The sequence below is a fragment of the Pseudophryne corroboree genome, chromosome 1, assembly GCF_028390025.1.
Source record: "Pseudophryne corroboree isolate aPseCor3 chromosome 1, aPseCor3.hap2, whole genome shotgun sequence".
Taxonomy (NCBI): domain Eukaryota; kingdom Metazoa; phylum Chordata; class Amphibia; order Anura; family Myobatrachidae; genus Pseudophryne; species Pseudophryne corroboree.
The window spans coordinates 211,151,993-211,178,598 of NC_086444.1; the positions used below are offsets into that span (position 1 = coordinate 211,151,993).

The 26,606-nt window shown below is 47.0% G+C and overlaps 1 protein-coding gene across 3 annotated transcripts in view; it reads left to right on the forward strand.

Moving 5' to 3' along the window:
* The window catches only part of LOC135061454 (uncharacterized), a 556,703-nt gene that overhangs the window by 270,788 nt on the left and 259,309 nt on the right, over positions 1-26,606 (forward strand). For 2 of the 3 annotated variants that reach the window (XM_063964058.1, XM_063964059.1), the window contains exon 13: positions 4,874-5,402. The exons of the other annotated variant lie outside the window; for it this stretch is intronic. In XM_063964058.1, coding sequence (XP_063820128.1) covers positions 4,874-5,319 — 446 coding nt within the window. In that variant the 3' untranslated portion in view covers positions 5,320-5,402. Of the gene's footprint in view, positions 1-4,873; positions 5,403-26,606 lie in introns of those variants that run through there. 3 annotated transcript variants of the gene reach the window in all.

Genomic DNA, 26,606 nt, shown 5'->3' on the forward strand with positions numbered 1-26,606 from the left:
TTTTCCCCGGTCTATTACCAGTCCGGTAAAATTTCTGTCTCAACCTATTTAAAGCAAACTGGGTCCGTTTCATGAGGAGTTTCTGAAGTTGGCCTCGGATATCCTTTAATTCCCTACGTAGGGCCCTAGAGGTGTGGAGCTTATTCCTATATTCAACCTCCTTAAGTTTAGATTCCAAGTCTTGTTGTTGTTGGATAGCTTGTCGTTTGAGTCTAGCACCGGCTTGGATCGCAGTGCCTCGCACAACTGCCTTAAGGGCACACCAGAAAGTCGTGACAGAAGTATCTGAGGGGGAATTAGTTTCCATATAGAGGGCGATGCAATCATCAATCGCTTTTTTAGATATAGGGTCCGACAGCAGGTGGGCAGATAGGCGCCATGGCCGAGGGGGGGTAAATTGGTGGCAAATATTCCAAGACCATAGGAGAGGAGCATGATCGGACCAGGAAATAGGCAGAACATCCACCTGTGCTGAGTGCTGCAAAGTCCACTTATCGCAAAGAATAAGATCTATGCGAGAGTAGGAATTGTGCACTGGAGAGAAATACGTATAATCTCTCGAAGTTGGGTTCTGCACTCTCCACAAGTCATACAGGTCATATTCTGCCAGCAAATTGCGGAAGGCGAGTGACGGGCCAGCCGGAGCCGCAGACATCTGGGAAGAAGACCGAGGAGATCTATCTAATTTAGGATCAAGCACTAAATTATAGTCACCCAACATTAGCAGGGCATCCTGACGAACCCTCGCAATAGTCGAGCAAACTTTTCTAAGGAAGGGGACTTGGTTAGAATTGGGAGCATACAATCGTAACCATCTTATCCTCCAATTTTCCAACTAGAATGAGCAAACGTCCATTCTTGTCAGCTATCTGGGACAGCAGTTCAAACAAAACAGAGCTCCGAAAAAGAACAGCCACTCCATTGCGCTTGAAGGGGCCATTTGCAAAAAAGCCAACTGGGTATCTCCGGTCTCTCAGAGCCGGGGGACCTGCTGCCAAAAAATGCGTTTCCTGCAAGGCAACTATGTCAGCTCTGTGTTTATGAAAAGTGGTCAAGGCTAGCCTGCGTTTATTGGGGGAGTTCAACCCTTTAACATTCAATGAATATATTCGTACCATTTAAAATATAGAAAAAGCAAAAACAGCTGACATCCCAATTTTTTTTTTTTTTTTTTTGGGGGGGGGGGGACAAACTAGGGAAAAAAGAGGAAAGGACAGGCTGGAAAAACCAAAAGGGCCCATTATATTGGGACCGCATTGCTACTGCAGGGGAAAGGTATGCAGTAGAAAAAGTATGGGGAGGTGGCGGTAGTATCACCACCCGGGGTACAAAAAGCACATGTACATTATACCTGGAGCAATAACGTATGGCCAAACTACAAGTACCAATAAGGGTACCAACAAGCACATCAACAAATAATGTAAGTGACTAATGAGATACCCTCATGTGTACAGTAAGAAGAAAAAGAAAGATAAAAGAGATAGAATCAGAGGAAAATGCAGGTACACACAGTAATATAAACAGCAAATGAAGGAACCAAAAGCATACACATATATAACAGATAAACTCACGTATCCGGTATGCATTATAAGGGGGACGGAGTCCCCAAACATGAAGATCAACCAGGAACTACATTAATTGGAACATTGAATACTCAGTCAGGTCGCAGACCACTCACGGGTAAGTGGCAGGCGAGGTTTCTCATGTAGAGGGCACTTTGACCGAAACATCCCAGTCATTAAGCAGCTTAACCCCAGCATCCAGAGTGGCAACTACGTAGGAGGAATTCTCATGGGAAATCACCAATTTCACTGGGAAGCCCCATCTGTATCTAATGTCATGAGAACGTAGTGCCTCCGTCATAGGAGCCAGAGCTCTACGTTTAGAGATGGTCAGTGCCGAGAAGTCAGGAAATATTTGTATGCCTCCAAGCATATCCGAATCAGACGCAGATCTGGCAGCTTGCATTATCCGTTCCTTGGTCATGAAGAAGTGAACACGGAGGAGGGTATCCCGAGTGTAGGAGGCGGAAACTGACCGTGGTTTCGGAAGCCGATGAATGCGATCGATGAGAAGGTCTCTGTCGTCCGCCCCAGGTAGCAGTTTGCGGAAGAGGGACATAGCATAGTCCAGAAGTTCCGAATTGGCCACAGAGTCTGGGATACCTCGGATTTTAATATTATTTCTCCGCGACCTGTCCTCTATATCCACCATTTTGTCTTTATACGTCTCCATCTCAGCTTGTTGTCGGTCATGGGCCAAAATAAGGTCATTATGAGAGGACACCAGTTCCTCCATTTTACGTTCAAGATGGTCTGTGCGATCACCTAAAGCAGTTAGCTCCACTTTAACTTCACGGATAGCCAGAGAGAGGTCTTGAGTGAGCTCAGATTTAAAAGCCTCAAGGACTTGACACAGAGTCTTGACAGTGAGAGGATCCGTAGAATTAGAGTCCACCCCAGGGACTGATAAGGAATGGCCAGTCCTCTCCTTAGGACGGTCAGGTTGGCTCGATGGGATGGAGCTCCCGGCAGGAGACTAGGAGATACGGGCCCCTTTTTGATTAGAGAAAGCCACCGGGGGCGGGAGTGCGTCCTTAATTTTTTTAGGGGGCATTGTTAGAGGGCTGCAGTAGAAGGAGTAGACGAATGAAACTGGAAGGCCAATGCGTCACAGGCCCTGGAGGCAGAGTAATATGCTGGTTCCAAACAGAAGCTACTATGTAATCATGAGAACCCCGGGTGGAGGCGTGGAGAGGACAAAGCACATCACATCCCTATTCAAACATTATTACATGCAGAAAGATCTTTGCAGGGTCGGGGAGAAACGACAAATATGAGAGAGGCACAACAAATCCCAGCAAGGGGGTACTCACAGATCCAGTACAGGGGATTCCAGCAGGAATCGGCAGCACTACCACGTAATGGAATATACACCCCAAGGGAGATGTAGTAGAAAAAGCTGGAGGAGAGCCCCAGGCAGATATCACTGGTCCTGGTCTAGCTCAGGGTTCAGTTATAGCCTCAGAAGGAGGGGACAGAGCTGCAGAGATGCACAGACTGAAGAATCCAAAATGGGCACTGGCTGTGAATGTCTCCTTCCCAGCTGGAGACAGAGGTGATTCCCAGGCACACAGGAGTAAAAACACAAGGGCCCACGGGTCCTCGTCCTCTGGGAGCCCCCAGAGACCCCCCAGGAGCCTGCAGGGAGAGGTAGGAGCCGTCCTGCGGAGCCACGTCCTGTTTTCCCGGGTCCTGGAAGTCCGGCCCGGGTAGGCTTGAAAATTTAGTCCCCGGCTTCAGGGCAGAAGGTAGGCCGCAATCTGCAGGAGCCTCCAGGAGTGCTCCCCGATTCCGCGAACCTCACCAACCGGCCAGCGCACAGCAGCAGGAGTGGGGGAGAGGGCACCAGGCTGAAAGGAGTAGAGATGGCTGTGCAGGGAGGGAGAGAAGTGCCAGAAATCCTGCAGCTCTGCTGAGACATTTCCACTCACAGCAGCAGCTAGGCCACGCCCCCCAAGTCTGCTCTTTTTAATGAATATTATTTCAAGAAAATCAGTTATGCTTCTTTTTTGCTATTGGAGTTTAACGATGGCAGAAAATGTAACACGCAGTTTGTGAAAGCAGTTTTAGAGGACATTATCACAGGAACTAAGTAACTTTAAAGTCTGTTATTTTATGACTGCAATGGTGTCCACTTGGATAGTTTAGCTATACTAATGTCATACTAAAATAATGTTTTCCCTTGGAGATATGGGCAGCTGATATCCAGAAAAAATTTGACACAACAGATTTTTCTGGCCTACTTTGGCCTCATATTGTCAAAAAAAGTACATTTCTGTAAGTCTTAAAGCAGCGATTTTTTTAAATCGGCATTAAAATTTGTATAAGCGTGTGCACTTTCACAACTTTTGCTCTCCTAGATCTGCCACAGCAATTACTTTAATATTGCTGATTGTGCACCACAGAGTAGGTGACAATTTAACCTACCTCCATTACCAGGGCCACAACTCCACTACTATTGCACACTATGAACTGAAACTTTACCAAAGTTATTTATACCCCTTTCACACAGAAAATTAAATTCCCAGGTGAAGATGTTTTATCCTGTAATTTGCCGAAAAAAAGTCCTTTCTCTGTGTGAAATGGTCAACCCGAGTTGAAATTCCCAGGACTTCGTCCCAGGAATTTACCAGGGTTGGTGACCCGGGAATTTCAACCTGGGTTGACCCTTTCACACAGATGAAATACCCATTTTAATCTGCAGATTACCGGGTAGAAATTCTTGACCCGGTAATTTGCTTCTCTGTGTGAAAGGGGGGGGGTCAGTCAGAGACCAGCAAAACAACACGGCACTGTAATGCTGCGTAATTGTCGTGAATTCAGTCTGAAAAGGGTATTATACATATATACCAACTTTCAAGCAAAATTTCATCAAAATCGGAGATGGTGAAGTGTGGGTCCCTGGTCCGCTTGACACGGAATGATCCAATATATTTACACAAGCTTTCTGATTTACAGCTTTGTAATGTTTTTTCAAAAGCCAAATGTATCCAATAAAAAAAATATATCACATTCTAAATTTTTGAGTTTTAGTTGTAGATCGTTTTCAATATGTACATTGTACATTTTTCATTTTGGAACTTTCAGTGTTATTTTTTTTTAAACCAAGCATCGACTCTTCATGGCATTTATAATATGCACGAGGTCTTTGTCATTAGCCATTGAAATTTCACCGCTTAGGATGGGATATCATTAAAGTTTGATCTGCCCTGTACTGGGTCATTCAATAATATGGACGCTAATGCTTTACTTTTATATTGATGCCCAGCCCTAAGGTAATCTTGCTGCTATGTTTGTTGTATTTCAATAAGGTGAAGAGGCCTTTTCAAAATTAGGCAAAGAATTTTTAATTTCTCTGGACAACTCACTCAAAAAATGTGGAGAAATACGAGATCAATCTGTTTTTGAAATAGAAAAATCAAAACAAGAACTGAATCAGGCTTTAGACACCATCAAAAGTTTAAAGTTGGAGAGAAAAAAAAAGAATTCGTCCAATGACCAGTCTTCAAAATCTGAGGGAGAAAGCACAGATGGAAAAGTGCAGCCTACTGTGGATCCCACACAGGAGATATCTAATATGACTTCTCAACTTTTTGCCTTTGGAAGAAAAAACTCCCTAACATCTCCTAATAAGGAACAAGAAAGTTCAGAGAGACCGTCTTTGCTCCAAGATCAAAAATCAGGCTCAGTTCGTCAGAGAAGCAAAAGCCTCCAGAGGAGCAAAAGTGTTAAAATGCGTTCATCCTGGCAGGTGTAATCAGAGTATTTAATAAATCATTAGAATACTTATCACAACCAATCTAAGCTGCAAATTATTTCAAATAAAGACAAATTACAAAAGTGGAGGTGATATCATAGAGTAATAGTGCTCCTACACACTGAGAGCCATACCTGCAGCGTGCGCAACCTCTCAACACCAGATATGTACCATATTTGGCCACATTGGACACATTTTGGTCATTAGCTATTCAGGTCAAACAAACAGATCACAAAAGCACCTTTTACTAAATATCCATACACCATTGCAATGAAACATCCTGTGGGACTGTCTGGCATTAGATTTAATAGTAGTTTGGACCTACACGTTTGTAGTAGTTTGGACTTACACGTTTAGCAAATGTTATGGTAATTTTCAAGAGCCTGTCCTTGTGAAGAACTAGAAATAAAGTCATAACTTACTGCTGTGGTTCCCAAACTTGGTGCTGAAGACACCCTCGCAGTACAGACTTTAAGTATATCCCTGCTGTTGCTTAAGCACAGGTGACTTAATTAGTACTTTAAGTTTGATTATACCATCTGTGCACAAACATGATATTCTTAAAACTGGACTGTTAGGGTGCCTTGAGGACTGGGTTTGGGAAACCAAGTTTTTCAGAGCTTAGTTAATTTTATATTATTGTAATATCCATAGACGCTATGGTCACTGCATTGTGACCAATAGCCGAGGGACCACAGCAGATACCACAGCAGATGTCTGCTATGGTACCCTGATAATAAGTGGTCCTGATACTTAAAAAAGGTCACACAAAACTAATCTGTGCTTGCTACTTATCAAAAACATTGTGTGTGATTCTACATGTTTTTCCTATTATTTTATGTCATATTATAGAAATAATGATTCTAAGACTACATAGTAAATGTGGCCGCCTTTCAGTAGACAAACTGGTAAATGTTAGTCCAATGTCATCTGCTAAGTTATATGTTGCTTGCTTCTTATAAACATAAATTTCCATAACAATGAGATACAGTACAGTACAGTATATTGGTGTGATTTTTTTTAAGCATTATGTAAAACTCACTGGAAGCTAATAACAGAGGTGTTACATGTGCACAGGGCAGCAACCAGCAGATAACTTGCACATGAACAAACTAAGGGCCTAATTCAGTAAGGATTGCTGCAATCCTTTGCAATGCAAATGTGGGAAGAGGTGCATACCACCTACTTCCTGCATCTGCGATCGCATCTGTGATGTACATCGCAACCATCGGTCACAATGTTCATCTGCTATGGCAGGCTGAGTAAGCTTGAGTTTACTCTGGCTTGCCGTCACACTGCAATTTGCGAGGCCAAGGAAACTGCGATGCAAGGCCTCGCCATTTCCAGAAAATGGGGGCATCACCCCTCCATTTTCCCCAACGCCAGCCACCCCCACCACTGTACCTCCCCCTGAATGCCTTGGCCTGTCAGTCAGGTAGAGGTGTTCGCATCCCTGCGATGCAATCACAGGACCCGTTCTGCACATGTAGAAAATGGCTCTTGCGCGTGCGCAGTTCCCGACCATCGGGGAACTGCAGTGAGGATCGCATAAGCGATCCTTGCTGAATAGGCCTGAACTAATTTGTTGATTGGTTACTGCAATATACAGGGCCTAATTTCTTGCATGCTAGTCAATGACTCCTACATGCTTAAAAAATATACGTGCACTAGTACAGCAGTTTCCAGCCTGGACCTTACCCATGCCGGGGATCTTCCTTCTGAAGCTTTTGTAAAACAATTAACAACTGGTACCGTGATGGAATTAAAAATACATAACATTTAAAAAAATATTACAGGTAAAGATCAATTTAGTGTAAATAAGTGACTGATTTTTAAAAATTTTAAATTATTGTATAATTTTTTCTTATCATTACAAATAAATATTTATTGTCTGTATTCCGTGTCATTTACTTATTTCTATTAATATTGCACCAGAATATTACACATCACTGAACAAAGTACAGTATTCTCATTCACATTGGCCCCTGACTCTATAGTTTCTAATCTGATTTCCCTCCACAAGCTACAAACACACATAAAGCCAAATTCAGTAATGGGCCGTTTAAGCCAGCAGTATGTTTTTGTTCCGTTAGAGCACCTGAATGTAACCCACACAGATGGTAAGGGGTATATTTACTAAAGTGCGGGTTTTTAGAAGTGAAGATGTTGACCATAGCAACTAATCAGATTCTACTTATTTATCTAGCACTTTCTAGAAGATAAAAGCTAGAATCTAATTGGTTGCTATGGGCAACATCTCCACTTCTAAACCCCCCTAGGAGGACATACAAGGCCTGATTCAGGTTCCTATGCTGTATCGATGTTCGTGTCCTGAGTCACCGAATGCACTACTTATTGCCTTCATTTTGTGGGAGCGCCGAGGCCAGGTTCTCCATCTTCCGATGATCTCCTGACGTCTTGGAAGGAGCTGCGGTGGCCGGCTTGTGTGACCTCAGGGTTACTCAGCCGGCTGATGGTGTCACCGAGTAATCCGATGCTACATTCTAGGACACAGCACTTGATCACAAATGCATGCAGCAGGCGTCTACTTATACCAGACTCCTCCTGCTGCATTACCATACCAGAGCATTGCTTCTGCTTCAATGTAACCAGCAGTGATACTCACTCCAACAACATCTGAATTAGGCCTCCTCTGTGTACGAGACCATGCTGTATATCAGACCCTACACCTCTGTGCTGCAAGACTCCGCTGTTAAGGGGCCCATACATCAACAAGCCTGCTTTCATTCAGTGATCCGATTCTTGAACGATCAGCAAAATCCAACGGTAGAAATCCCTGATTGGCCAGTTCCAAGTATTTTTGAATCCTGGATTTCCAATATGTTCGATTTTGCTGCTCAACTAACCCAATTGGCAAAACACACAATTAGGCAGATTTATAGCTGATGTATGGGCACCTTTAACCACTTCTCTGGATTATCTCACTTTAATAAGATGTTAATACAGGTTGAGTATCCCTTATCCAAAATGCTTGGGACCAGAGGTATTTTGGATATGGGATTTTTCCGTATTTTGGAATAATTGCATACTATAATGAGATATCATGGCGATGGGACCTAAGTCTAAGCACAGAATGTATGTATGTTACATATACACCTTATACACACAGCCTGAAGGTCATTTTAGCCAATATTTTTTATAACTTTGTGCATTAAACAAAGTGTGTGTACATTCACACAATTCATTTATGTTTCTTATACACCTTATACACACAGCCTAAAGGTCATTTAATACAATATTTTTAATAACTTTGTGTATTAAATAAAGTTTGTGTACATTGAGCCATCAAAAAACAAAAGTTTCACTATCTCACTCTCACTCAAAAAAGTCCGTATTTCGGAATATTCCGTATTTCGGATATTTGGATATGGGATACTCAACCTGTATATACATGTTGGACAAAGAAATCCAAACATAAAATAGAAAATTAATATAATGCCAGCATCAACAGAGGATTGGGAGCTGGTAGTTATGAGGTGGGAAATGTCAGAAAAGTACTTAGTTGTATAGGTATTGACACTGGCACATAACATGACCCATTTCACTTGGAACAGTATTTACCTGGTGTTGGATGTTAACTGTCTGTTGTGCCCTGAATGTAATGGCTCATGATGTAAATATTATTCACTCTACTCTGGGTCATTTAGACATGTAGTTTGAAACACATAACAAATTAAATCCCGGATTGTAAGGAATTGTTTACTTGACATGGAAAAGCTAAAATCTAGCGTGCTAGTACAACCCTGTAGCTATATAACTTTGTGCTTTAATTATAAATTGAATACAGCCCTACTGACAGCTAGATTGGGGACAGCGACAGCATTTACTAGGAGGTGACTACATCAGGTACAAGTGCCAGAGTGGATACTGCACAAGAGGGTTTAGGATGCTTGCCCCTGAGACACCAGCATTCCTTATTGGAGCTTTCCTACACATATAACACACTTGTGTACTACAGTATTACCTAGGATACTTACACTTGGACTGATGTTCACCATCATCTTCATGTGTCTGACGTATGTTATCTACATGTTTTTTTTATTTGCACGCATTTAAAGCGTTACCCACAGTATAATACTTTAAATGATCCACACTTGACATCTGTTATTTTTCTACATCTCTACAGATACACACATTCTAAATTTCTTTTTCATCCACTAGGGGTCACTGGAGTACTCTTGGGATATGGACGGCTTCCGCAGGAACAGGGCACTGAATATTTAAATTTAGAACACTGCACCCCTCCATATCCCAGAGTACCTCAGTGTTTTTTCTGTGCTCAAGTAGCAACAGACTTGTGTGGCTTAGTCCACAATTATTTTGAATATTTTTATTTTTTTGTTAATATTTTTTTTTTTTTTTCACATTACCACATCCCTTTCCCCCTTCCAAAAGGCCAGGGTCAGGGATAGTGGAAGCTGCTACAAGCAGCTGTGGCGTGTCGGTCCTCACCAAAAGAGCACCCACACAGCCAGAGCAGACATCCTGCAGAAAGGCTGGCGGGCGCTTACAGAGAAGCCCCGCCGGAGCCTCACCACAGGAGTCCAGGTATGTTGGGGGACGGGGAGGTCAGCTCACGCTGCCGCCCCGCTGTGTGGGGACACTGTTTCTTACAACATACAAGCGCCCACCGCACCGCCCGCCCGCCGCCGCTGCTCAAAGCCGCTTCGAGGGACCGCGCTCCCCGCCTCCCGCTGTCTGTACTCCGGCGCCGTGTCCCGCTACCCGGCTCCCGCTGGCCGCCCCACACTACCGCTGGCCGTCCCTTTTACATGCTCATTGCCACGGAGCATACAGGGGGGGTGGGGAATCACAGCACCATTTTCTCTGACGTCCTAGTGGATGCTGGGGACTCCGTAAGGACCATGGGGAATAGACGGCTCCGCAGGAGACTGGGCACATCTAAAGAAAGCTTTAGGACTATCTGGTGTGCACTGGCTCCTCCCCCTATGACCCTCCTCCAAGCCTCAGTTAGATTTCTGTGCCCGGCTGAGCTGGATGCACACTAGGGGCTCTCCTGAGCTCCTAGAAAGAAAGTATAGTTTAGGTTTTTTATTTTACAGTGAGACCTGCTGGCAACAGGCTCACTGCAGCGAGGGACTAAGGGGAGAAGAAGCGAACCTACCTAAGTGGTGGTAGCTTGGGCTTCTTAGGCTACTAGACACCATTAGCTCCAGAGGGATCGAACACAGGACCAGACCTCGTCGTCCGTTCCCGGAGCCGCGCCGCCGTCCCCCTTACAGAGCCAGAAGCAAGAAGGTCCGGAAAATCGGCGGCTGAAGACTTCTGTCTTCTCCAAGGTAGCGCACAGCACTGCAGCTGTGCGCCATTGCTCCTCAGGCACACCACACACTGCGGTCACTGATGGGTGCAGGGCGCTGGGGGGGGGGGCGCCCTGAGCAGCAATATTAACACCTTGGCTGGCAAACTAACACCATATATAACCCCAGAGGCTATATAGGTGTATATTAACCCCTGCCAGATATATTAAAATAGCGGGAGAAAGCCCGCCGAAAAAGGGGCGGAGCCATCTCCCTCAGCACACTGGCGCCATTTTCCCTCACAGTTTCGCTGGAGGAATCGCTCCCTGGCTCTCCCCTGCAGTCCTGCACTACAGAAAGGGTTAAAAAGAGAGGGGGGGCACAAAATTAGGCGCAGTATAGAATATATATGCAGCTATAAGGGAAAACACTCTCTATAGGTGATATCCCTGTGATATATAGCGCTCTGGTGTGTGCTGGCATACTCTCCCTCTGTCTCCCCAAAGGGCTTTGTGGGGTCCTGTCCTCTGTCAGAGCATTCCCTGTGTGTGTGCTGTGTGTCGGTACTGCTGTGTCGACATGTATGATGAGGATAATGATGTGGAGGCGGAGCAAATGCCTGTGAATGGGATGTCACCCCCTGCGGGGTCGACACCGGTGTGGATGGACTTATGGAAGGAATTACGTGACAGTGTCAACTCCTTACATAAAAGGTTTGACGACATAGGACAGCCGGCTACTCAGCTTGTGCCTGTCCAAGCGTCTCAAATGTCATCAGGGGCTCTAAAACGCCCGCTACCTCAGATGGCAGACACAGATGTTGACACGGATACCGACTCCAGTGTCGACGACGATGAGACTAGTGTACCTTCCAATAGGGCCACCCGTTACATGATTGAGGCAATGAAAAATGTATTACACATTTCTGATAATACCCCAGGTACCACAAAAAAGGGTATTATGTTTGGTGAGAGAAAACTACCAGTAGTTTTTCCTGCATCTGAGGAATTGATATGAGGTGTGTGAGGAAGCGTGGACTTCCCCCGATAAGAAATTGATAATTTCTAAGCAGCGTACCCTTTTCCGCCAGAGGATAGGTCACGTTGGGAAATACCCCCTAGGGTAGAAAAAGCGGTTACACGCTTATTAAAAAAGGTGGCACTACCGTCACGGATACGGCCGCCCTGAAGGACCTGCTGATAAAAAGCAGAAAACTACCCTTAAAGCTATATACACACACACGGGCATTATATTGAGACCTGCTATTGCCTCGGCATGGATGTGCAGTGCGGCAGCTGCGTGGTCAGATTCCCTGTCGGATAATATTTATACTATAGATAGGGACAATATTTTGCTGACAATAGAGCATATAAAAGACGCTGTCTTATACATGCGTGATGCACAGAGGGATATTTGCCGACTGGCATCACAAATAAGCGCTATGAAAAACCATTGCCGCCAGGCGGGGGTTATGGACTCGGCAATGGTCGGGCGATGCCGATTCAAAACGGCACACGGAAGTTTGCCCTATAAGAGGGTGGAACTGTTTGGGGATGGTCTTTCAGACCTCGTTTCCACAGCTACGGCTGGGAAATCAAAACTTTTGCCACAAGCTACCCCACAGCAAAAGAAAGCACTGTATTATCAGGTACACTCCCTTCGGCCCCAGAAAAGTAGAGGACTAGAGGCTCATCTTTTATGCCAAGAGGAAAAGGTAGAGGGAAAAAAGCTGCAGCACACAGCTAGTTCCCAAGAGCAGAAGTCCTCCCCTGCGTCCGGTAAGTCCACAGCATGACGCTGGGGCTGCTCAGGCGGACCCGGGTACGGTGGGGGCCCGTCTCAGAAATTTCAGCGCACAGTGGGCTCTCTCACAGGTGGATCCCTGGGTTCTTCAATCAGTATCTCAGGGGTACAGGCTGGAATTCGAGACGTCTCCCCCCCGCCGTTTCCTAAAATCTGCCGTACCGGCAACTCCCTCTGCCAGGGAGGCAGTGTTGGTGGCTGTCCAAAAACTGTATTCACAGCAAGTGATTATCAAGGTACCCCTCCTTCAACAGGAAAAGGGTTACTATTCCACAATGTTTGTGGTACCGAAACCGGAGTGTTCGGTGAGACCCATCTTAAATTTAAAATCCTTGAACACATATAACAAAAGATTCAAGTTCAAGATGGAATCGCTCAGGGCGATTATTGCGAACCTGGATGAGGGGGATTACAGGGTCTCTCTGGACATCAAGGATGCTTACCTACATGTCCCCATTTACCCTCCTCACCAGGAGTACCTCAGGGTTGTGGTACAGGACTGTCACTATCAGTTCCAGACGCTGCACTTTGGATTATCCACGGCACCGAGGGTCTTTACCAGGGTAATGACCGAAATGATGATACTCCTTCGCAAGAAGGGAGTTTTAATTATCCCGTACTTGGACTATCTCCTGATAAGGGCAAGGTCCAAGGAGCAGTTGGTAGTGGGGGTAGCACTTTCTCGGGAAGTGCTGCAACAGCACGACTGGATTCTCAATATTCCAAAGTCACAGCTGGTCCCGACGACACGTCTTCTGTTCCTGGGAATGATTCTGGAAACAGACCAGAAAAAAGTGTTTCTTCCAGTGGAAAAATCCGAGGAGTTGTCATCTCTAGTCAGAAACCTCCTAAGACCGGGACAGGTGTCGGTACATCAATGCACACGAGTCCTTGGAAAAATGGTAGCTTCGTACAAAGAAATTCCATTCGGAAAGTTCCACGCAAGGATTTTCCAGTGGGACCTGTTGGACAAATGGTCCGGGTCCCATCTCCAGATACAGCAGCGGATAACCCGATCGGCAAGAACCAGGGTGTCGCTGCGGTGGTGGCTGCAGAGGGCTCATCTACTAGAGGGCCGCAGATTCGGAATACAGGACTGGGTCCTGGTAAACACGGATGCCAGCCTTCGGGGCTGGGGTGCAGTCACACAGGGAGTAAAATTCCAAGGACTGTGGTCCAAACAGGAGATTTCACTTCACATAAATTTTCTGGAGCTAAGAGCCCTTTACAAGGCCGTAAGCCAAACAAGGCCCCTGCTTCAAAACCAGCCGTACTGATTCAATCAGACAACATCACGGCGCTCGCCCATGTAAACAGGCAGGGCGGCACAAGAAGCAGGAGGGCAATGGCAGAAGCCACAAGGATTCCCCGTTGGGCGGAAAATCACGTGGTAGTACTGGCAGCAGTGTTCATTCCGGGAGTGGACAACTGGGAAGCAGACTTCCGCAGCAGACTCCACCCGGGAGAATAGGGACTTCATCCAGAAGTCTTCCAAATGCTGGTAAACCGTTGGGAAAGACCACAGGTGGACATGCTGGCGTCCCGCCTCAATAAAAAAGATATTGCGCCAGGTCAAGGGAACCTCAGGCGATCGCTGTGGACGCTCTAGTGATACCGCGGGGGTACCAGTCGGTTTATGTGTTCCCTCCTCTCCCTCTCATACCCAAGGTACTGAGGATAATAAGAAAAAGAGGAGTAAGAACTATACTCATTGTTCCGGATTGGCCAAGAAGGGCTTGGTACCCGGAACTTCAAGAAATGATCTCAGAGGACCCATGGCCTCTGCCACTCAGACAGGATCTGCTTCAGCAGGGGCCCTGTCTGTTCCAAGACTTACCGCGGCTGCGTTGACGGCATGGCGGTTGAACACCGGATCCTGAGTGAAAAAGGCATTCCGGAGGAAGTCATTCCTACCCTGATCAAAGCCAGGAAGGATGTCAGCCTGAAGTTCAGACGTTGTAAGGGAGTGCTGCATATTCAGCCCCTTTTTTTGTGCCCCCAGTGGCACCTTGGGTTCTCAATGTGGTTTTGGAGTTCCTGGAATCACATTGGTTTGAGCCACTTAAAACCGTGGATTTGAAATATCTCACATGGAAAGTGGTCATGTGTTGGCTCTGGCTTCGGCCAGGCATGTGTCAGAATTGGCGGCTTTGTCATGAAAAAGCCCTTACCTGACTTTCCATATGGATAGGGCAGAGTTGAGGACTCGTCCTCACCTTCTCCCGAAGGTGGTATCAGGTTTTCACTTGAACCAACCTATTGTGGTGCCTGCGGCTACTAGGGACTTGGAGGATTCTAAGTTACTGGACGTAGTCAGGGCCCTGAAAAATTATATTTCCAGGACGGCTGGAGTCAGGAAAACTGACTCACTGTTTATCCTGGATGCACCCAACAAGCTGGGTGCTCCTGCTTCTAAGCAGACTATAGCGCGCTGGATTTGTAGCACTATTCAGCTTGCGCATTCTGCGGTGGGACTACCACAGCCTAAATCTGTAAAAGCCCATTCCACAAGGAAGGTGGGCTCATCTTGGGCGGCTGCCCGAGGGGTCTCGGCTTTACAACTTGGCCGAGCTGCTACTTGGTCAGGGGCAAACACGTTTGCAAAATTCTACAAAATTGATACCCTGGCTGAGCAGGACCTTGAGTTCACTCATTCGGTGCTGCAGAGTCATCCGCACTCTCCCGCCCGTTTGGGAGCTTTGGTATAATCCCCATGGTCCTTACGGAGTCCCCAGCATCCACTAGGACGTCAGAGAAAATAAGATTTTACTCACCGGTAAATCTATTTCTCGTAGTCCGTAGTGGATGCTGGGCGCCATCCCAAGTGCGGATTGTCTGCAATACTTGTAAATAGTTATTGTTACACAAATCGGGTTGTTATTGCGAACCATCTATTCAGAGGTTCCATTGTTATCATACTGTTAACCGGGGTTCCTATCACGAGTTATATGGTGTGATTGGTGTGGCTGGTATGAGTCTTACCCGGGATTCAAAATCCTTCCTTATTGTGTCAGCTCTTCCGGGCACAGTGTCCTAACTGAGCCTTGGAGGAGGGTCATAGGGGGAGGAGCCAGTGCACACCAGATAGTCCTAAAGCTTTCTTTAGATGTGCCCAGTCTCCTGCGGAGCCGTCTATTCCCCATGGTCCTTACGGAGTCCCCAGCATCCACTACGGACTACGAGAAATAGATTTACCGGTGAGTAAAATCTTATTATAAGGAGCATGCAGCTGCACGAGGGGGGGCAAGCAGCAGCAGTATGCTAGGCTGCATGGATAATATACATAGGATTTTTGTTACACTATCCCAGGTTATATATCTGTTTAAAAGATTATGACCTGTACTGTGATTATACTGTAAGCATGGCATGGGGGCCATTTTAACCATGCTTCCTGTGTCTTCCTGTTGTGATTCCAGAACATTCCTGTCCTACATCTCTACTCCACCGGAGGCGCAGGGGTGTTAGTGGGAATTTGGGATCACATTTCATAGGACTGGCCACGTATACTGCACTTGGCCAGATATATATATCACACACACCTTAGTACTATTTTACTGAGTCGTGCAATTGTCTGTTTTTGTATATTGTATTGTCTGTCTGCATAATGAGTAAGGCACCAGCAAAAACTAAAAAGCAGGTTCACTGCAAGGTCTGTAGCAGTGTGTTACCGGATGGATCTACCACATGTAAAGTATGTTTTGTGGATTCAGTTACGAATACAATTTCTGCTCCGGTTTTAAAGCCAGTTTCCTCCCCGGACCCTCCATGGGAAATGCTAGCCAATGTACTGGCTGGGTTGCAATCAGAATTGACCGCCGCTCGACAAGAGCGGGAAGCGGCAAGATCTGAGTCTAGGGTGTGTCACGATCCGGGTATCTGGACGCCATTACTTACCCTTCAGATGCCTCCTAAGGCTGGCTCAGCGTTCCAGAACCGGATCCCGCTGTTCCTGAGTTTCCACATGCAGAATGTCAGAGTGGTGATTTCATCAGCCGCGGCCTCCGCTGTGCCCGCGTGGTTAAATGTGCGCTTGTCAGTCTGGCGTCTCCTGTCTCCTGTGGCCGGCGTCGCCATTACTGTTTCAATTCTCACATGGATTACAAACCAAACTTCCCTCCAAGTGTCTGCATGGGCGCAGCCATCTTGGATTTTGTCATCTGAGCATTTCCACCAATCTGCTGTCTGTATTGTTGATTTGCATAATTACCTAGCCAACCCCTTCCTTGCTGCAGGTATAAGTAAGCTGTGCCTGAGCAAGGAAGGCGTCAGTGCTTTGGTTGTCTAACCTAGTTCCAGTTTGTCTCTCTCCTGTGGTTGTCTTCCAGGTTCCAGCTCCTGTCTCCAGACTTCTGCTATAGAGACCCGCACCAGCATTCCATCTGCGGTGTAGCCTGACTCTCCGATCCATTCTGGACTCACCTGTTTCCAGTTACAACAATCACCTGCTTCCAGCCCAGCTTCCAGCAGTGTACAGCTTCTCTTAAAGGGCCGGTGTCCTTTCTGCAGTTTACCACTCTCCACCGGTATTATTATTTCACCGCTCTCAAACTCCAAACTTCATCAATCACCTGCTTCCAGCCCAGCTTCCAGCAGTGTACAGCTTCTCTTAAAGGGCCGGTGTCCTTTCTGCAGTTTACCACTCTCCACCGGTATTATTATTTCACCGCTCTCAAACTCCAAACTTCATTATTATTTAATCGCTCTCAAGTTCGTTTATTATTTAACTGGTTCCAGCCAGTATCCACTCCGTACCAACAACAGTCTGGTTCCAGCCAGTATCCACAGCAGCCGTTTATCTTCAGCAACCCAGCCTTTCCTGGAACACCAGCTGGTACGATCCTGGGTTCTCTCCATTGCTACAGTCAGGTCTGGTAAGGACTTTCCAACTAGAAGATTATAAGAACTGTCTCACCCTACCAGTGCCTGTGGCCCTTGCCACCCTGTAGTACCCAGGAATTGTATTTATCCTCTGTTGACTTTTATGTTTCCTTTACTGCTGCTGTGTTACGGAGTTTGTCATAATAAACATCATTGACCTTTATCCTGGTTGTCGTGGTCACGCCTTCGGGCAGTTATTCTACATGTTACTTACATGTCTAGGGGTCTGATACAACCTCCCAGGTTCCGTTACATCTCAGCCCCTACAACTGAGGCTGCCTCCCGTCAGCTCAGGCCCTCAGTTGTGACAGTAAGCACTGACCTAATGAATCCAGCCGGAGACCAGGATCAAGCGGCCAGGCCAATGCAAGAACTGGCAGCCCGACTTGAACATCAGGAGGCTGCACAGGGCCACATCATCCGCTGTCTCCAGGATCTCTCTACACGGCTGGATGGGATTCAAACGACCCTCCGTGGACCTGGCACGTCCGGTGCGTCCACTACAGTGACACCAGCTGTAACCCCACCCACCTTACCCATTTCCAGTCCACATCTTCATATTCCAACGCCAGCAAAATTTGATGGATCTCCAAGGTTCTGCAGGGGATTTCTCAATCAATGTGAAATCCACTTTGAGCTTCTACCTGGCAATTTCTTCAGTGACCGTACCAAAATTGCCTATATCATCTCCCTTCTCAGTGGCTCAGCCCTTGACTGGGTATCGCCTTTATGGGAGAAGTCTGATCCCCTGCTATCCTCCTATACTGACTTTGTAGCTACATTCAGGCGCATCTTCGACGAGCCAGGCCGGATAACATCTGCTTCATCTGAGATTCTCCGTTTACGCCAGGGAACACGTACTGTGGGACAGTATCTTATACAGTTTAAAATCCTGGCATCCGAACTGGCATGGAACGACGAGGCCCTGTATGCTGCATTCTGGCATGGCTTATCAGAACGCATCAAGGATGAGTTAGCTACCAGAGACTTGCCCTCTAAGTTGGATGAGCTAATTTCTCTTTGCACGAAGGTTGATCTACGTTTCAGAGAGAGAGCAACTGAGCGAGGAAGATCATCTACTCCTAAATCTTCTGCTCCTCCTCCTCGTCAACCATCTCCATCCAAGGATGAGCCTATGCAAATTAGTCGTTCTCGTCTATCTCCCGCTGAGCGCCGAAGACGTCTCTCTGAGTCCCTCTGTCTCTACTGTGCAGCTCCGTCGCACACTATCAATGCCTGTCCCAAACGTCCGGGAAACTCCAGATCCTAGCTCGCCAAGGAGAGGGCCGGCTAGGACTAATGATCTCCTCTCCATCTCCTCATGACTGTAACCTCCCAGTGTCGCTCCAAATTGCTCAACGTTACAGGAACGTCATTGCCCTCCTTGATTCCGGAGCAGCTGGGAATTTCATAACCGAAGCTTATGTTAAACGGTGGTCCCTACCCACCGAGAGACTGTCCTCGTCCATCTCTTTGACTGCCGTGGATGGCAGCAAGATTTTTGACGCAGTCATTTCCTTAAGGACTCTTCCAGTTCGTCTGAGAGTGGGAGTTCTTCATTCTGAGTATATTTCTTTTTTAGTGATTCCAAGAGCCACACATCCAGTGGTTTTAGGCCTTCCATGGCTCCGTCTCCACAACCCATCAATTGACTGGACGACTACGCAAATACTGGCATGGGGTCCCTCCTGTGCTGAGACTTGTTTAGCCAAAGTTCTTCCTGTTTGTTCTTCCTTCCCCAGGTCATCTGATGTTCCGCCTCCTCCATATCAAGACTTCACGGACGTGTTCAGTAAAGTCTCTGCTGATATCCTTCCTCCTCATAGAGAATGGGACTGCCCAATCGACCTCATTCCAGGGAAGGTTCCACCGCGAGGCCGAACTTATCCGTTGTCTCTGCCTGAGACACACTCCATGGAAGAGTACATCAAAGAGAACCTGGCGAAGGGTTTCATCCGACCATCTTCTTCTCCAGCCGGCGCAGGCTTCTTCTTCGTTAAGAAGAAAGACGGTGGTCTGCGTCCGTGCATCGACTACAGAGGTCTGAACGACATTACCGTCAAGAACCGATACCCTTTACCCCTGATTACCGAGCTCTTTGATAGAGTTAGTGGTGCAACTATTTTCACAAAGCTGGACTTGAGGGGTGCCTACAATCTCATCCGAATCCGTGAGGGTGACGAGTGGAAGACCGCCTTTAACACCCGTGACGGACATTATGAGTACCTCGTCATGCCCTTCGGATTTAGCAATGCTCCAGCAGTCTTCCAGCACTTCGTGAATGAGATTTTCAGGGACATCTTGTACCGCCATGTCGTGGTTTATCTAGACGACATCCTCATCTTTGCTAATAATCTCGAAGATCATCGTTTCTGGGTAAAAGAGGTTCTTTCCCGTCTCCGTGTCAATCACCTCTATTGTAAATTGGAGAAGTGTGTGTTTGAAGTTAAAACCATTCCGTTTCTAGGTTACATTGTGTCCGGTTCCGGACTAGAGATGGATCCTGAGAAACTCCAAGCAATCCAGAATTGGCCTATACCCTTAAGCCTCAAAGGGGTCCAGAGGTTCTTAGGGTTCGCCAATTATTATAGAAAATTTATACGAGACTTTTCCACCATTGTGGCGCCTATCACTGCATTAACCAAGAAAGGTGCTAATCCGTCCAAGTGGTCCGAGGAAGCTACACAGGCCTTTCACCTTCTGAAGCAACGGTTCATCTCTGCACCAGTTCTGAAACAGCCCGACACCGACTCTCCTTTTATCTTAGAGGTAGATGCCTCCTCCGTTGGAGTAGGAGCAGTGTTATCCCAGAGGGCCAAAGATGGACATCTACATCCTTGCAGTTTCTTCTCCCGGAAGTTCTCCCCAGCTGAGCGCAACTATGCCATTGGCGATCAGGAGTTGCTAGCCATCAAGCTCGCTCTGGAGGAGTGGAGATACCTGTTGGAGGGAGCTTCCCACTCAATCACCATTCTTACCGACCACAAAAATCTTTTATATCTCAAAGGCACACAATGTCTGAATCCTCGTCAGGCCAGATGGGCACTCTTCTTCTCTAGGTTTGACTTTAAACTCCAGTTCTGTCCGGGTTCTCAGAATCGTAAGGCCGACGCCCTTTCCCGCTCATGGGAGCAAGAAAATGAGTCCGAGTCTGCAGACAAGCATCCTATTATTAATCCGTTGGCATTCTCCACGGTAGGGATGGACTCTACGCCTCCACCAGGGAAAAGTTTTGTTAAGCCAGTTCTAAGGAAGAAGCTCATGCATTGGGCCCATGCTTCCCGTTTTGCTGGACATACAGGCATTCAGAAAACCCTTGAATTTATTTCTAGGTCCTACTGGTGGCCAACTCTGAAGAAGGACGTTATGGAATTTATTGCCTCCTGCCCAAAGTGTGCCCAACACAAAGTCTCCCGCCAGTCGCCTGCGGGGCAACTGGTTCCATTATCGGTTCCCCGTCGACCTTGGACCCATTTGTCGATGGACTTTGTTTCCGATCTACCTATCTGCAACAAGTTTAATACCATCTGGGTGGTAGTTGACCGGTTCACCAAGATGGCACATTTCATCCCTCTCACCGGTCTTCCGTCAGCTTCCAAGTTGGCTCAAGTGTTTATACAAGAGATCTTCCGACTTCACGGTCTTCCTGAAGAGATCATCTCGGATCGTGGAGTACAATTTGTAGCCAAATTTTGGCGAAGTTTGTGTCAAGCCCTCCAAGTCAAGTTAAAGTTTTCCACGGCTTACCATCCTCAGACCAATGGTCAAACCGAGAGGGTGAATCAGGACTTGGAGGCCTTCCTCCGTATATATGTGTCTTCCTCTCAAGATGACTGGGTTCAACTCCTTCCTTGGGCCGAGTTCAGCCACAACAATCAATACCATTCCTCATCTTCTTCTACACCATTCTTCATTAATTATGGATTCCACCCTAAAGTCCCAGAATTCCAACCGCTTCCCGCAACTTCTGTTCCAGCAGTGGATGTCACCTTGCGTCAGTTTTCAAATAACTGGAGGAACGTCCGCGCAGCCCTGCTTAAAGCCTCATTCAGGTATAAGAAGTTTGCCGATAGAAAGCGTAGAGCGGTTCCTGCCCTCAAGGTGGGTGATCGTGTGTGGCTGTCCACGAAGAATTTGAGGTTGAGAGTTCCCAGCATGAAATTTGCACATCGCTACATCGGACCCTTCAAGATTGAACAAGTCATCAATCCTGTTGCCTACAGGTTACAGTTACCATCCTTCTTGAAAATACCCAGGACATTTCATGTTTCTTTGTTGAAACCGCTGATCCTGAATCGGTTTCATTCCGCACTTCCTCCAGCTCCCAAAGTTCAGACTCAACGGGGAGTCGAGTACGAGGTGGCCAAGATTTTGGACTCACGTTTCCGTTACGGTCAGTTACAATACCTCATTGACTGGAAGGGCTATGGTCCTGAAGAACGCTCTTGGACCAATGCCTCAGACGTCCATGCTCCTGCCTTGGTCCGAAATTTCCACGCAAAGTTTCCTTTAAAGCCTAAGAAGTGTCCTGGGGCCACTCCTAAAGGGGGGGGTGCTGTCACGATCCGGGTATCTGGACGCCATTACTTACCCTTCAGATGCCTCCTAAGGCTGGCTCAGCGTTCCAGGACCGGATCCCGCTGTTCCTGAGTTTCCACATGCAGAATGTCAGAGTGGTGATTTCATCAGCCGCGGCCTCCGCTGTGCCCGCGTGGTTAAATGTGCGCTTGTCAGTCTGGCGTCTCCTGTCTCCTGTGGCCGGCGTCGCCATTACTGTTTCAATTCTCACATGGATTACAAACCAAACTTCCCTCCAAGTGTCTGCATGGGCGCAGCCATCTTGGATTTTGTCATCTGAGCATTTCCACCAATCTGCTGTCTGTATTGTTGATTTGCATAATTACCTAGCCAACCCCTTCCTTGCTGCAGGTATAAGTAAGCTGTGCCTGAGCAAGGAAGGCGTCAGTGCTTTGGTTGTCTAACCTAGTTCCAGTTTGTCTCTCTCCTGTGGTTGTCTTCCAGGTTCCAGCTCCTGTCTCCAGACTTCTGCTATAGAGACCCGCACCAGCATTCCATCTGCGGTGTAGCCTGACTCTCCGATCCATTCTGGACTCACCTGTTTCCAGTTACAACAATCACCTGCTTCCAGCCCAGCTTCCAGCAGTGTACAGCTTCTCTTAAAGGGCCGGTGTCCTTTCTGCAGTTTACCACTCTCCACCGGTATTATTATTTCACCGCTCTCAAACTCCAAACTTCATTATTATTTCATCGCTCTCAAGTTCGTTTATTATTTAACTGGTTCCAGCCAGTATCCACTCCGTACCAACAACAGTCTGGTTCCAGCCAGTATCCACAGCAGCCGTTTATCTTCAGCAACCCAGCCTTTCCTGGAACACCAGCTGGTACGATCCTGGGTTCTCTCCATTGCTACAGTCAGGTCTGGTAAGGACTTTCCAACTAGAAGATTATAAGAACTGTCTCACCCTACCAGTGCCTGTGGCCCTTGCCACCCTGTAGTACCCAGGAATTGTATTTATCCTCTGTTGACTTTTATGTTTCCTTTACTGCTGCTGTGTTACGGAGTTTGTCATAATAAACATCATTGACTTTTATCCTGGTTGTCGTGGTCACGCCTTCGGGCAGTTATTCTACATGTTACTTACATGTCTAGGGGTCTGATACAACCTCCCAGGTTCCGTTACATCTCAGCCCCTACAACTGAGGCTGCCTCCCGTCAGCTCAGGCCCTCAGTTGTGACAGGGTGAGACCACCAGAACTACCGGAGGCGTCTCAGCCTTGCGAAAGGTCCAAATCCATTTTGGGTAGACGGGATAAATTTCATATGTCTTATGATTTACCTGTTTCGGCTATGTTGCATTCTGACGATTCCATGCCAGACCTCACGCCACAAGATGAGGGTGAGGAGGGCGAAGTGGAGTCAGATAGTGATGATTTTAACAGCCCAGGCATTGATAATCTCATCAGAGCGGTGCATCAGTCTCTGAAGTTTACAGAAACGGAGGAGCCTCTGACAAATGATGAAGTCATATTTACTAAACGACAGAGATCTCCAATGTGTTTTCCTGTTTCGGAGTCTCTTAATAAGATGTTAGTAGAAACACGACAGAATCCAGATAAACGGTTTTCTATACCTCGCAGATTTAAGTCTAGTTACCAGTTTCCAGACTCTGTGACATGTACATGGGAGAATCCACCAATGGTTGATTCGTCTGTGTCAAAACTTAAAAAGAAATTAACCATACCAGTGCCAACTGCTACTACGCTTAAAGACCCTTCAGACCGCAAAATAGAAACTATGCTAAAGTCCATGTATATAGCAGCAGGAGTGCTGCTGAGACCTGGGTTGGTTGGCATTTGGGTCACTAAGGCACTCATAGTATGGATAACAGAACTCAAGTCTGCCCTACATGACGATCACCTTATACTTCTTGCTGAGCAAATGTGTGAGGCTGCAGAGTATCTATGTACAGCTTCTACTGACGTCTGTCAGCTCACTTCTCGCATTTCATCACTGGTTAGTACGACGAGCTCTCTGGCTGCGCTCTTGGCAAGTGGAGGCAGAGGTCAAAAGAGGTATAGAGGCGTTACCTTACGGTGGCGAGAAGTTGTTTGGTCCTGAATTGGACAAATGGATTTCTGAGGCCACGGGAGGAAAGTCTGTTTGCTTACCATTGCCTCCAACGGTACCAAGACGGAGATACTCTGGACCTGCGTTCAAATCCTTTAGACCTCAGCCCTTTCGCGGGCGTGGCAGAGGAACAGCCACGCCTGGTAGACGGGGTCGAGTACGTGGTTTCCAACAAACCAACACAAGTCGTCAAGACGCTAAGGTCACCGACAAGCCAGTGGCATGACGGGCTCCCAGCCCATCTCGGATCCCCAATTGTGGGAGCACGCCTTCAGACGTTCCATTTGGCGTGGTTCCAGACATCCACAGATGGGTGGATCCGCAATTTAGTGTTAAGAGGTTACAAAATAGAGTTCGACTGTCTTCCGCCACTGCGGTTTTTCAAGACAGGACTACCTCTCTTGGACGACAAGAGGGCGGTTCTGCAAATTGCCACTCAGTCCCTACTGGATTCAGCAGTTTTGATTCAGGTCCCGGTACAACAACAAGGTCAGGGTTATTATTCCAGTCTGTTTGTGGTACCGAAGCCGGATGGCTCAGTCAGGCCAATATTGAACTTAAAGGGTGTCAATCAGTACGTCACTTACTACAGATTCAAGATGGAATCTCTGCGGTCAGTAATTGCAGGTTTAGAGCCAAAGGAATTCATGATTGCGCTAGATCTCAAGGATGCGTACTTACACATTCCGATTTGGCAACCTCATCAGAGGTTCTTGCGTTTTGCAATACGCCAGAACCATTACCAGTTTCAGGCTCTACCGTTTGGCCTCTCATCAGCGCCTCGGGTATTCACCAAAGTGATGTCTGTGATGATAGCTCATCTCAGATCCCTGGGAGTGACAATAGTTCCGTACTTAGACGATCTGCTCATCAAAGCCCCGTCTCAACAGATGCTTCTCCAACATGCGCTGCTAACGTACAATGTACTGGTTCACCACGGTTGGACTGTCAACTTCAAGAAATCACATCTAATTCCGTCTCAACGACTTCAATTTCTAGGTATGATTCTCGATACGGTAAATCAAAGAATTTACCTACCACAACAGAAAGTACAGATTATTCGTCATCTGGTACAATTAGTGCTCAAGCCACGCACAGTCTCGGTACATTTGTGCATTCGCCTCTTAGGAACAATGGTGGCGGCTTTCGAAGCGCTTCAGTTCGGAAGATTTCACTCACGTCCATTTCAACTGGATGTGCTCGCACAGTGGTCGGGCTCGCATCTGCAGATTCACCACAGGGTGAGGTTGTCGCCACAGGCAAGGGTGTCTCTACTCTGGTGGCTCAAAGTACACAATCTAACCGCAGGGAAACGGTTCGGCGCCTGGAATTGGATAATTCTAACGACGGATGCGAGTCTCAGAGGTTGGGGAGCTGTAGTTCAAAATCGTCAGCTCCAGGATCTCTGGACGGATCACGAAAGATTGCTGTCTATAAATGTCCTGGAACTCCGCGCAATTTACAATGCGCTACGACAAGCAGTACACACATGCTTCGGTCTCAGACTGTCCAGGTGCAGTCAGACAACGCAACGGCAGTCGCGTACATCAACAAACAAGGAGGAACGAGTAGCCGCATGGCAATGCGGGAAGTAGCTCGAATCCTCATTTGGGCCGAATACCACCAAGTGATATTGTCGGCAGTGTTCATTCCGGGAGTGGACAACTGGGAGGCGGATTATCTCAGCCGTCGGGATTTTCATCCAGGAGAATGGGCATTAAATCCAGAAGTGTTTCACATGTTGGTCCAGAGGTGGGGTTACCCTCAAGTGGACCTGATGGCGTCTCGCCACAATCACCAAACGCCCCAGTATGTGTCCAGAAGGAGAGATCCAAAGGCAGTGGCGGTGGATGCTCTCACAATCGCTTGGCCGTACAGCCTAGTGTATCTGTTTCCACCGTTTCTGCTGCTCCCTCTGTTGCTAAAACGGATCAAAAGAGAGTCGGTCACAGTCATATTAGTGGCGCCTCATTGGCCTCGGAGAGCTTGGTTCTCGGATCTCCGCTCCCACTACGTCCGGACTTGTTACAACAGGGTCCGTTCCTTTACCACGATTTAGCGCGGCTGTGTTTGACGGGGTGGCTATTGAGACCGCACTCTTAAGAAGAGAGGGCATTCCAAAATCGGTTATATCAACCATGTTACGAGCTAGGAAGCCGGTTACGGCAGCTCATTATTACAGAATTTGGCGTGCCTATATAGGTTGGTGTGAAGCGCGTAAGTTTCCGACATCATCTTTCAAGTTATCCCGTCTTTTGTTATTTCTACAGACGGGGTTAGATGGAGGACTGTGTTTATCTACACTAAAGGTGCAGGTATCTGCGTTGTCAATTTATTTTCAAAGACGATTGGCTCTATTGCCGTCGGTACACACTTTTCTGCAAGGTGTCCTCAGAGTACAGCCTCCATTCATTCCACTTACAGCGCCATGGGACTTGAATCTGGTTTTAGATTTCTTACAGTCTTCATATTTTGAACCCTTACAGCAAGTGGATATTAAGTTTCTCACTTGGAAAACAATTTTTCTTCTAGCCTTAGCTTCGGCAAGGCGTGTTTCAGATTTGGGTGCCTTTTCATGCAAGCCACCATATTTGGTGTTTCATGATGACAGAGCGGAACTTCGGACGAATCCCGCTTTCTTACCAAAGGTAGTGTCATCTTTTCACATCAATCAA